At 34.8% G+C, this 12,486-nt stretch overlaps 4 protein-coding genes across 5 annotated transcripts in view; 3 read left to right on the top strand and 1 right to left on the bottom strand.

The window, feature by feature from the left end:
• Positions 1-10,156, bottom strand: part of LOC125801102 (NLR family CARD domain-containing protein 3-like) — a 38,982-nt gene extending 28,826 nt beyond the window's left edge. For both annotated transcript variants that reach the window (XM_049477065.1, XM_049477066.1), the window contains exons 1-6: positions 10,070-10,156; positions 9,192-9,288; positions 8,277-8,396; positions 5,635-5,742; positions 5,387-5,500; positions 2,787-2,835 (exon numbers count right to left, since the gene is read on the bottom strand). In XM_049477065.1, the coding sequence (XP_049333022.1) occupies positions 2,787-2,835; positions 5,387-5,500; positions 5,635-5,742; positions 8,277-8,396; positions 9,192-9,241 (441 nt within the window). In that variant the 5' untranslated portion in view covers positions 9,242-9,288; positions 10,070-10,156. The remainder of the gene's footprint in view (positions 1-2,786; positions 2,836-5,386; positions 5,501-5,634; positions 5,743-8,276; positions 8,397-9,191; positions 9,289-10,069) is intronic.
• LOC125780501 (zinc finger protein 239-like) overlaps positions 1-12,486 on the top strand; it is a 1,096,042-nt gene that overhangs the window by 960,466 nt on the left and 123,090 nt on the right. The window lies entirely within an intron of this gene.
• Positions 1-12,486, top strand: part of LOC125801162 (zinc finger protein 585A-like) — a 270,147-nt gene that overhangs the window by 134,571 nt on the left and 123,090 nt on the right. The window lies entirely within an intron of this gene.
• Positions 1-12,486, top strand: part of LOC125801414 (zinc finger protein 271-like) — a 233,679-nt gene that overhangs the window by 113,201 nt on the left and 107,992 nt on the right. The gene's annotated exons all lie outside the window — the stretch shown is intronic.

Below are 12,486 nucleotides of genomic sequence, written 5' to 3'. Positions count from 1 at the left end.
TTCAACTGGAATATTTCCTGATAATATGAAAATAGCTAAGGTAGTTCCTCTTTATAAGAATGGTGACAAATGTATCTTTAAAAACTATAGACCAATATCCTTGTTGCCACAGTTTTCAAAAATTCTAGAGAAATTATTTGTGAGTAGATTAGATAAATTTATTGATAAACAAAATATTTTAAGTAGCAGTCAGTATGGATTTAGAGCAAATAATTCAACATCAATGGCTCTCATTGAATTGATGGAGCAGATAACAACTGCTGTGGATCAAAAACAGTACTGTGTTAGCATTTTTGTTGATCTAAAGAAAGCATTTGACACCATTGACCATAGTATTCTTCTTGAAAAGCTGAATAAATATGGCATTAGAGGGACAGCACAACAGTGGGTAGCTAGCTATCTAAAAAATAGAAAACAATTTGTACAAATAAGTGATGTACGATCTGAACTTTATAATATTACATGTGGAGTTCCTCAGGGTTCTGTACTTGGTCCAAAGTTATTTATTTTATATGTAAATGACTTGATAAATGTGTCAGGATTTTTTAAATGTATTCTATTTGCAGATGATACCACTTTTTTTTGTTTAGGTAAAGATATAGAACGAATGTTGGATATTATACAGATAGAATTTTTGAAAATACAAACATGGTTTCAGCTTAATAAATTATCATTAAATCTGGATAAAACAAACTACATGATATTCAGTAATAGAAAGAAAACTATTGATATTCCATTTAGAGTTGATGGTGTTGAGATTTGTAGAGTCAGTGAGGTGAAGTTTCTGGGTGTCATCATTGATGAAAAGCTGACATGGAAACCACACATAAATCATTTAAAAACTAAAATCACTAAATCTATTGCATTATTGTACAAAGTAAGGGAGTTATTTAATGATAAAGCTCTGTATATATTGTATAATGCTATAATTGTTCCACACTTAATCTACTGTACTGAAGTCTGGGGAAAAGCGTGTAAAACAATTACAAATTCTATTCTTATTCTACAGAAAAGGGCTGTAAGAATTATCACCAGAAAACATTACAGTCATCCATCAAATACATTGTTTTATCAGTTGAAATTATTGAAATTCTATGATTTAGTTGACTTTTATATTTTATTATTTATGTATAAGGCTCATAAAAGAATATTAAGTTCAAACATTCAATTAAATTTTGTGAAGAGAAAAAGTTGTTATAATCTTAAGGGGATAGAGATGTTTGTAAAACCTAAATTTCGAACTAGTCTGAAGGAGCGGTGTACTGTAATTCAAGGAATAAGATTATGGAATAATTTGGAGAGTGATGTTAAAAATGCTAGATCAATGTATGTGTTTAAAAAAATGATAAAAGCTGGTCTGTATAAAAAAAAAATGAAATAGTATAATGTGTAACTATATAAATTGTTTGAGAAGGATTTGATGTTTGTCTATTTTTTTGTTTGTTTTTGTTTTTTTGTTTTTTTTTTTTTTCAAAAATTTACTATTGTTCTTAATTATTTTTGGGATAAAAGGGGCAGATGTTATAAGATTTTTTTCTTCTTTCTGCTGCCTTTCATTTTATTTGTGATTTGTATGTTTTTTTTTTCTGTAAAATTGTATTTTGTTTATAATGAAATGAATAAATCTTCTAAACTAAAAAAAAAAAAAAGATTGGATGTGTTGGTTAAAGCTGCCCTGCCCTATAAAAACACACACCAGTTTAATATATAAAATATAAATAAATGATTTGTTCTACAATTAACAGTTTTAAAATATAAATAAATGATTAATAGTGCCAATCAGCAACAATGTGAATGTAATTACAAAGAAAACAGCTAAAAAGTTCTCCAGAATTACTTAACAAAATATGTTCTAATTAGCGTTCTAATTTATATTCTAATTCTATGTATTGTACTAGAACACATTCTCCCAATCCTGGATGTATGTACTCACCCCAGCAACTGAGATTATAAATATATGCACAACAGATTATGAAGTTTTATTCAATGCTATTAAAGAAACTATAAATGTCCTGTTTTCAATGCACTGGAACATAGCTTTAGAAGCAATAATCCTAGCAACAAAAAGAAAATTCCACCAGACACACAAAGCACTTTGTGGTTTTGGCCACCAGATGGCGCTAATGTGCTCTGTGCTCAAGCTTTGAGAAGAGAATATTTTTCGTACAGTTAGGAGAAACGAGTCAGTGCTTATAAAAGCTTTTTTTTACCATCAATAATATTTTAGATACGTTAGCAGAGCACTTTCAGCAGAAGTAGCATTAATTTAATTTAATTTAGCATAATTTAGAGACCTCAACCGGATTGAGATGCTGTGGCATCATGACCTCAAGAGAGCGATTCACACCAGATATCCCATAACATTATAGCTGAACTGAAACAGTTTAGTGAAGAGGAATGATCCAAAATTCCTCCTGACCGTTCTGCAGGTCTGATCTGTAACTACAGGAAACGTTTGGTTGAGGTTTTTCGCTGCCAAAGGAGGATCAACCAGTTATTAAATCCAAAGATTCACATACTTGTTCCATCCTGTACTGTGAATTAACATGTTGTGTTCAATAAAAACATGCAAACATATAATTTATTGTGTGGTTTTAGTTTAAGCAGACTATGTTTGTCTTTTGTTGTGATTTTATGACCAATTTATGCAGAAATCCAAGTAATCCCAAAGGGTTCACATACTTTTTCTTGCAACTGTATGATTAGTATCAAAACTGAAGTGAAATTAAACTTATATATAAAAGAAATCAGAGAGCTTTACATCATATATATGATTCATGACTAACCTTGAATATGTGGTCCAGTTTTTCTCTGGAATAGTTGTTTTTCTTCTTACTATGGATGAACAGAAAATCCACACTGTAATCCACATGAATAAATCAGCTGATCCAAAAAGCTTCTGTTTTAATAAAATTATTAATAAAATAAAGAATATCAGCAAATAACAGATACAAATAAATACTGATTTGTAATTAAAGCCTGCTTTAAATCAATTATTTTCTACATGCATCAGGATACTGTCGTAGAAGAGCTAGGGAACCTAAATTCAATTCCCAGCAACTAATAGGGGTATTTATACTCAAAAGTTCAGGTGAGCAATCAGTATCTGGGTGAACCGGAATGCCGTTCATCAGTCCAGAGCAGACTGACAGCGTCAGGACTGACAAAATGTTTCTTAAAGGTTAAAACAGAGCTTTAACTTCTAATAATAAATAGAAATATAATAGTAAATAAAGATTTTTGTCCTTCTCTTTTTCTGAAGTTTTGATGTACGTCAAAGAACCTGTTGTTTTGAACCACAGTGTCAATGCTTAATTTGTTCTAAAATTAACAGTTTTTCAAAATGAATAAATGATGATCAGTGCCAATCAGCAACAATGTGAATGTAATTAGAAAGAAAACAGCTAAAAAGTTCTCCAGAATTACTTAACAAAATATGTTCTAAAGTGTACCTAATTCATTCTGAATACATTACTGTTCTATGTATTGTACTAGAACACATTCTCCCATTCCTGGATGTATGTACTCACCCCAGCAACTGAGATGATAAATACATGCACAACAGATGATGAAGTTTTATTCAATGCTATTAAAGAAACAAAAAATGTCCTGTTTTCAATACACTGGAACATAGTTTTAGAAGCAATAATCCTAGCCAAAAAAAATATTTTCCACCAGACACATAAAGCACTTTGTGGTTTGGCCACCAGATGGCGCTAATGTGCTCTGTGTCATAAAGCTCTCAGTGGAGAATATTTTTCGTACAGTTAGGAGAAACGATTCAGCGCTTATGTAAGCTTTAGTTTACCATCAATCAGTCTCAGGTTTGAAAGAGCGTTTCCAGACGGCTCCATGTTTCAGCTCCTTCCAAAGATGCTCAATAGGATTTAGGTCAGGACTCATAGAAGCACTTCAGAATAGTCTAATGTTTTCCTCTTAGCCATTCTTGGGTGTTTTTAGCTGTGTGTTTTGGGTCATTATCCTGTTGCAAGACCCATGACCCACAGTTCAAAATCCATGTCAGATTTTCATTTATTTTTATTTAGTATTACTTTTGTCACATTCAAGATATTTCTGTGACCATTGTGGGTTTTTCATTCACGCTTCATTTTCCTCCAAATCTCTCTCTCTCTTCCCCATGCTCACACACACACACACACACACACACACACAAACACACACACACACACACACACACACACAGAAACACACACACACACACACACACAGAAACACACACACACACACACAGAAACACACACAGAAACACACACAGAAACACACACAGAAACACACACACACACAGAAACACACACACACACAGAAACACACACACACACAGAAACACACACACACACACAGAAACACACACACACACACAGAAACACACACACACACAGAGAAACAGAAAGACACAGAGAAACACACACACACACACAGAAACACACAGAGAAACACACACACACACACACACACACAGCTGAAGGCATGTTTTCTCTTTCCATTCTGTTAAAGATGGAATATGGAGCTACTCTAGTGTTTATTTCCTCCATTAAAGCTCTCAGTTAAAATCAGTTACTCAGCACATTAAAATATTCTCATTTATACTGACATTAGCAATAAAACAAAAATAATCTAGTCTGCCAAACACAACACACTGCACAATGATTGTTGTCCCTTCACAGGATATTGTTGTGATTAATACAATTAATGTTTTTATTTGATTGATATAACTTATATAAATATAATTTAGTTTTGCTTTTCTAACACTGATGCTTTTATTCAAGAATATCTGGTAGGTCACATGGTGCACTGTTCCATATTTGGAGGTGTGAGTTTAATGTTTAAATATTGAATATATTGTTTTGATTAATATATTTAATAAGCAAATCTTACGATCATTTAAGAAGTGCAGTTTATTACAATATAATACTTTTCTAAACATGTTTTTGAATAATGCAAAATACATTTTTTTTATCTGACAAAATTACAAAAATGATTTAGATATTGTTTTTATCAGAATTACACACCCCTAATATAGATATATAATGATACTGTAATTTACTCTCATTGTTCAGGTCAGTCAGTCTAATCTAAACCCCGCCTCCCCATCACACCACAGCTGTGTACACTGATCATTACATACAGTGAATCTCACACTGACCTCCTGTGTATGTGTGTGTGAGGGTGTGTGTGAGGGTGAGTGTGTGTGAGTGTGTGTGAGGGTGTGTGTGAGGGTGAGTGTGTGTGAGGGTGTGTGTGAGGGTGAGTGTGAGGGTGAGTGTGAGGGTGAGTGTGAGGGTGAGTGTGTGTGAGGGTGTGTGCTATATGCTTTAAAAAGGTAAATTATAGAAAAAGTAAATGATGTAAGTGATGTTTCACTCACTGTGGGTCAGAGGTCATATCTTCACTGCTGAAATCAGGAGGATGACTGATGGACCGGTCACTCTTCATAGAAACACAGCTGGGTTCTGGAGAAGCTCCTCTCTGGGTTTCAGTTCTGTTAACATTAAACACAGTGAAACTCCAGCATTTACACAGTGAAACTCCAACACACAGCACATCTTTAATAAAGATCAGGAACTGAAGAGCTTCACTCTCAGAACAGAACAGTAGTTTAGTGCAGTGATGTACCGAGACCCAGAGCTTCCTCCTCCACTGCTGAAGTTTAGAGGATTCTTCATGGACCAGTCACTCTTCATAGACACTCCACTGGGGGCTGGAGATGCTGCTCTCTTCTCCCTGTAAACAGATCTTCATGATGATCCATGATGAGAGTAAAGTGTGGAGTAATGTGTTCCTTTACTAAAACTTATTCACAGGTTCCAGACTAACTTCTTCATAACCGTCCCAGAAGCGCCCCGAAGCTTTCTGTCAGCTGCCCCAAACTGAAAAACGCTCGTCTAATAAATATACATATTTTAATTTCTTTAACAATACTGTTGAATATATTTGTGTGTTTGTTATGATGTCACAATGTCATCACCTGATTAGATCATATTTATTATATGTATTTTATAGATCTGTGTCTAGTTAATAACATGTGTTGGTAAGAGCTACACAATTACACTGTATTATAAACTAAAAGGTATATTTTTATACTGAACTCTAACAGAGATACAGATCAGAACAGAATAGAACAAGTCTTTCTGTGAGAAGCTTCATTCCACAGCTTTAATAACAAACCCAATCACTTCCATCTGATCTATATAAATGCAGCACATCAGGATTTCCTCATTTCTAATGCTAATGTAAACACAGACAGCGTGTGGTAAAATCCGAGACGGATCCTCACAATGGATCTGGTTCAGAGTTCACTTTCACTACAGACAAATCCGATCCAGATTTTGATCAAATTTCTGTTCAAAAATCTGGACCAGATCCTCTTACCACCATCCTGAACCAGAGCAGCTCTGTTCTGGTTATTGAACCTCGTCAGCTGCAAACAGCTCAGCAACCACCCCTATACCATAGCAACCACCATAGCAACAACATAAGATCACTACAGAAACCACCTAATACTGTTACTGTGCCAGAATTAAACATATTTACACTTTACACTACAATATGGAATAATAATTATTAATATTAACTATTAGATATTAAAGGCAGATCTTTACTTTAAATACAGATTAGAAACACATTCTACTATAAGAATAACAGGCTGGTTTGTTAAGCGTTTCTCTGTTTTTAAGAGAACTCTGTTCGTAATAGTTTAAAACTGTAAAAGATGCAGATCACAGCTCCTGGATTAGAGCTGAAATCATTAAAATATAAAACTACTTTACATTAGGGCTGGGCCATATGGGAAAAAGTCTTATCACGATATAGTTTTCCATATCAGCCGATATCGATATGTATCACAATATAAATCAAATAACGTTCTGTTACACTTAAAGGTTTCTTTTTACTCATAAGTGAGAGAATATGGGAGTTATGACCAAAATCACTAGCAGACTCAGAGCCTTGTGGACAGACACTAGGATATCCACATCTTCCCAGGTGGGTACAAGGTGCTCAGACAGCTTTAAATTAATTTTAAAAAGTCATTATACATCCACACAGGTCCGGAACCCAACCCCCCCCCCCCACATGTTTGGCCCTTAAGACAAGTACAAGGGGACAAATATATAAACTCTAAAAATAAATCAGACCCTTTACATTATTTGTCTGTTTAATTTAAATTCCCATAGCACTTCTAAAATTATATTTAATCAAGGGATTATTCCCCTCCCTGAATGCAGGCAGCTACATAAAGCAAAATACAAGAGTAATATCAGTGTTCATTTTGACAGGTGGTTTTGATGTAGTTAAAGTCTTAATCTTTTGACTAAAATGTATAATAGTTTTAATTACATTCTAGTCTATCGGATATTATTAATTTTAGTCAAGTTTTAGTCGATGAAAACAAACATTTTAGTCTAGTTTTAGTCTAATAAATTTTGGTCATATAAAAAGTATGTATTACATATGTTTTACTGTTTTTCGATTTTATATTTGTTGTTATTTTGAGATTATGTACTGCTAATGTTTATTAAAATAATAGCTTGACTAGCTTGAATAAAAACTTGACTTTATTCCTTCCACCTCCATTACAGGTCACTTGCTTTAAAATATTTAAATAATGCTAAAATTTAAATATTTTAAAGCAAGTGACCTGTAATGGAGGTGGAAGGAATAAAGTCAAGTTTCTGAAATGATCCACTTCTCCTGCAGTACAGATTTATACTAACATTACTGGCTTTCAGTAGACTAGACTTACATTACTTAACAAGTGTATTTAAAACTCATCCAGTTCAGTAACAGCAATGTTTAGCTCAGTTCAAATACAGCTACACAGATTATATAATCTTCTGTATTTAGTAAAATATCCAGCACAACAGACTCTCTATCTGTTAAAAACTAAAAACACAAAGTAATCAGAGACAGAGGAGAAACAGAAACAGGAGAATTCTGCCCTCAGGGTTTTCTAACAGAAACAGTGAGGGTTAGGAAAAAAGATGGAAAGTGCTGCTTTTCTGTGTGTTTATATACTAACCCATCACTCGTGCTGAAGTTAACGTTAACTTACACGGAAAGTGGTAAAGCGTGCTGCCTGATCGCGTGCTACACCTGTTCGCAGCGCAGCTTAAACGGGAAATAGAAAATAAAGTTTATTGAATCCTATCACCCAGCTTATCAGTGTAATCGAGGAAAATATATATCGCGATACATATCGATAACGTTTTAACGCCCAGCACTACTTTACATATTCACCCATCACTTAATTTACTCACTTTAGGACAGGAGGTCCTCCTCCACTGCTGAACATTGGAGGATGATCCATGGACCAATCACTCTTCATAGACACTCCACTGGGGGCTGGAGATGCTGCTCTCTTCCTCCTGTAAACAGATCTTAATGATGATCCATGACGAGAGTAAAGTGTGGAGTAATGTGACGTAACAATGTCATCACCTGATTAGATCATATTTACTATATGTATTTTATAGATCTGTGTCTAGTTAATAACATGTATTGGTAAGAGCTACACAATTACACAATTATACTGTATTATAAACTAAAAGGTATATTTTTTATACTGAACTCTAACAGAGATACAGATCAGAACAGAATAGAACAAGTCTTTCTGTGAGAAGCTTCATTCCACAGCTTTAATAACAAACCCAATCACTTCCATCTGATCTATATAAATGCAGCACATCAGGATTTCCTCATTTCTAATGCTAATGTAAACCCAGACAGCGTGTGGTAAAATCCGAGACGGATCCTCACAATGGATCTGGTACAGAGTCCACTTTCACTACAGACAAATCCGATATGGACCATATTTTTAAACATAAATATGCAACCACCCCATACCATAGCAACCACCTAGCAACAGCATAATATCACTACAGCAACCACCCAGAAGGAAACATATCATTAATATTAACAATTAGATATTAAAGGCAGATATGTACTTTAAATACAGATTAGAAACACATTCTACTATAAGAATAACTGGCTGGTTTGTTAAGTGTTTCTCTGTGTTTAAATACAGCACAGGGTTCTGACTCTGGTCCAGGAGAAACTCTGTTCTCAATATTTTAAAACTGTAAAATATGCAGATCACAGGTCCAGGATTAGAGCTGAAACCATTACAATACAAAACTACTTTACATATTAAACCCATCACTTAATTTACTCACTTTAGGACAGGAGGTCCTCCTCCACTGCTGGAGTTCTGAAGATCCATCATTTACTCTTCTTCATTCACACACAGCTGAACACTGCCGACACCGACCCCTGAGAACAGATCAGCCATTACAATAAAACCTTTATTCTTACAATAATGACATTATCATCAGAACTGCATTAAACAAAACCTGATAAACTAACAAAACAAACCAAACAGAGAACGATACATAACAGTGTGATTTACCCTCATTACACATTATTCTACAGATTACAGAGACATTTACTGTTATTATAATGATTATAATTTAATTATTATTAGTAATATTACTGCATTACACAACATTATAAATATACACACTGTTCTATTATTATTAATGATATTTTTATTATGTTACTGAATCAGAATAGAGAGATTATTTAAGTATAATATAAAACAGCAGGATTAAAAACACTAACACACCACGTGATCTTGAGCTCCGTTGCTCCCCCTGCTGGTTGAACAGCGCTACTGCATATAAACACGCCTTTATAGCAGCTCCGTGTTTTTATCTCCCCAACAGATCAAATTTCACATTAAGCAGTAATGCGCTTTAAACAGCATAAACTACACTGTGATCAATAAATATCAATCTATATCTGCGCATTTCTCTTCAGTTTACAGCATTATTGATCTGTTACAGCTGATTGTTCTCCAGCCGGTCTGATCTAGACCAGGTCCAGGTCTGATCCAGGCCCGGTTCAGATCTCCATGCTGATCCTGGTTCTTCCAGTGGAATCGGACACTGAGCTGAGCTTAAAGAACCGGTTCTGGATCTGAGGAACCTTTAGAACCGGTTCTGACTTTAAGCTACACGGTTCTGTTCTACATTCTCTTCAGTTCTGAACTTACCGAGTGAATCCGGACTTCTGTCCTCTTCTAATGGCGGAGACTGAACTTACTTTCACTCTCTCCTTCACTGCGCAACACCTCTCTGCCTCTAAGCCCCGCCCCTTACTCTCTCACAGCGAATAGGCGCTGCGTGGGCGAGGCTACTGTTCGTTTTTGGCTATTGCCAGCCAATCATATCACAGAGTTGAATGGAATGTTTGAATATTCATGAGTCTGAAGTTTCTCCCACACCATTTTATATAATAATACAAATAATAAACAATTTAGAAACAAACTAACTAAAATTACTAAATCATTTCATTTACCTCTTAACTACAAATGTTTTATAATAAAAAAAACAGTTGGTATTTCATGTTCTCTGATGTGACTGTACTGCACATGTGTACACTGTGATAATAATGCTGAGAGAAAGGAGCACTGCCTCCATCTAGTGTCTTTGAGATGTTCTGCATTTTATATAAGGGTGGTTGACATGACATGGTCTTTTTTTTGGTCCAGTGTGTCAAATATATGTAAATTATAGAAACATATATCAAAAACTGTGGTGATATTGTTCAGAAATTGCTGATTTATATGGATTTACAGAGCATTCATGGGATTAACTTTTTTTTCACAATTTTCAGTGAAACCAAAAAATGCTCACATGGTGTTAATGTTACAATCACATTTCATAAAGTTATATTTTTAATAAAAACAAGTAAATGAGGACTTCCAGTTGGACATGATAGGAGTAGCAGGGTGAGTGGTGAGCTCCTGGTCTAACTGGAGGATAAAACCCTCACTATCCAGCTGATCACCAACGTCAATAGAAATTCATTTCAGGTTGAATGTTGGTCATGAAGTCAGATAAAAAAATTACGCCAGGATAAAATCTAAAACTGTAACGTACCTGCACTCTTAAAAATTCAACAAACTTTACCTCAGAAAAAAAACTACCGATAGGAGGAATAAAACAAGATTATCCTCTGAGTTCTGCCCTTTACGTTCTAGCCATAATGATGAAAGAATACAAGGTATTAAAAGAGGAGATTATTTAGTTAAAATCACAGTTTATGCAGATGATATTACAGTTTTTATTACAACAAAAAAAGACTTAGACATTATAATGGAATATTATAAATTTAATAAAAAACTTTCTGGTCCAAAGCTTAATATGGCTAAATCTAAATGTGTGTGGATTGGGGATCAAAGAAAGAAGTTCAGAGTCGATGTTCCAGATAAAGAGCAAATAAAAATTTTAGGTGTGTATTTTAATAATGGTGACTGTGTGGACAGTAAGTGGAAACAAAAAGAGGAAGTAGTTTCTATAGAAATTAAATCCCTCTAACGACACGTCCAATGATCAGTCACCCAGACCGAGTTCAACCAGACGCAGTGCAGGAACCAGGTCCAAGTGAAGCTCTCTACAATGGAAGTGAAAGAGTAGAGGATGGAAATGACAGTCATCATGAAGATTTAAGTAGCAGCGGAAGCAGCAGCAGCAGCAGCGGAGTGACAGACGGAGGAAATCCGAACACCAGCACCTCGTCTGAAGGAGACAGCAGCGAGGAGTACGAGTCTGCAGCAGCCGAAACACAAGCAAACCAAGTTCCTCCTCCTTCTTCATCACCTCTTCTTCCATCTATGACAAGATCTTCCACCATACGCACAGGGGCTGCTGCATCCAACAAAAAGAAACGGAAGAGTAAACCTAAAAAAGGAGGTTAGAAGCAGAATGAACAGTACACTAAGAAAAATAAAAGAAATAAACATTTCTTTATCTCCTCTGTCTGACTTAATATTGCACTATGCAATGTTGGGGGATTCAGTATAAAAAGAACAGGAATGAGAAACTAAGCATATTTAAAAAAAAAAATAGCAGAAAATTGGTGTGTTTACAGGAAACGAAACTAAATAAATTGGGATAATGTGGGATAATGGTTATTCCTTCTTTTCTATTGGAGAATGTAAAGCTAATGGAATTGATTTATTATTCTTTAATCAATTGTTTGAAATAATTAATTACAGATAATTGATTCCCGGAAGGTTAATCTATATTGATTGTTTTTATAATAACAAGAAATGTATAATTCATAATGTTTACACAGCTCAAGATCGAGTTATTAAAATGACACTTTTTAGAGAACTTAATATCACGCAGAGCCTACAGGGACCGCTTCATCAGATTCTGGATCAGGAGAAGCACCCAGCCGTGATCATGTCTGTGAGCTCCTCTTTCAGTCTTCAGTCTCATTACTTTGTAAGACATCTACTACTTCATAAGTCTGTCTAATCGAAGAGAGTTTGAGATCTGCTTTAATGCAGGAGAAAGCTCTCCATGTTCTCCCTCAACTTCACTCTACCAACCAGCAAAACTGGAAAGATTTTTTTCCTCTACCAGCATGGATGTAAAGACACTTGTAAAATTCTGGACTGGA

The sequence above is a fragment of the Astyanax mexicanus genome, chromosome 4 (genome assembly GCF_023375975.1).
Source record: "Astyanax mexicanus isolate ESR-SI-001 chromosome 4, AstMex3_surface, whole genome shotgun sequence".
NCBI lineage: Eukaryota > Metazoa > Chordata > Actinopteri > Characiformes > Acestrorhamphidae > Astyanax > Astyanax mexicanus.
Note: the sequence above shows the minus strand (reverse complement) of the source record. Positions and strands in the feature narration are given on the sequence as shown.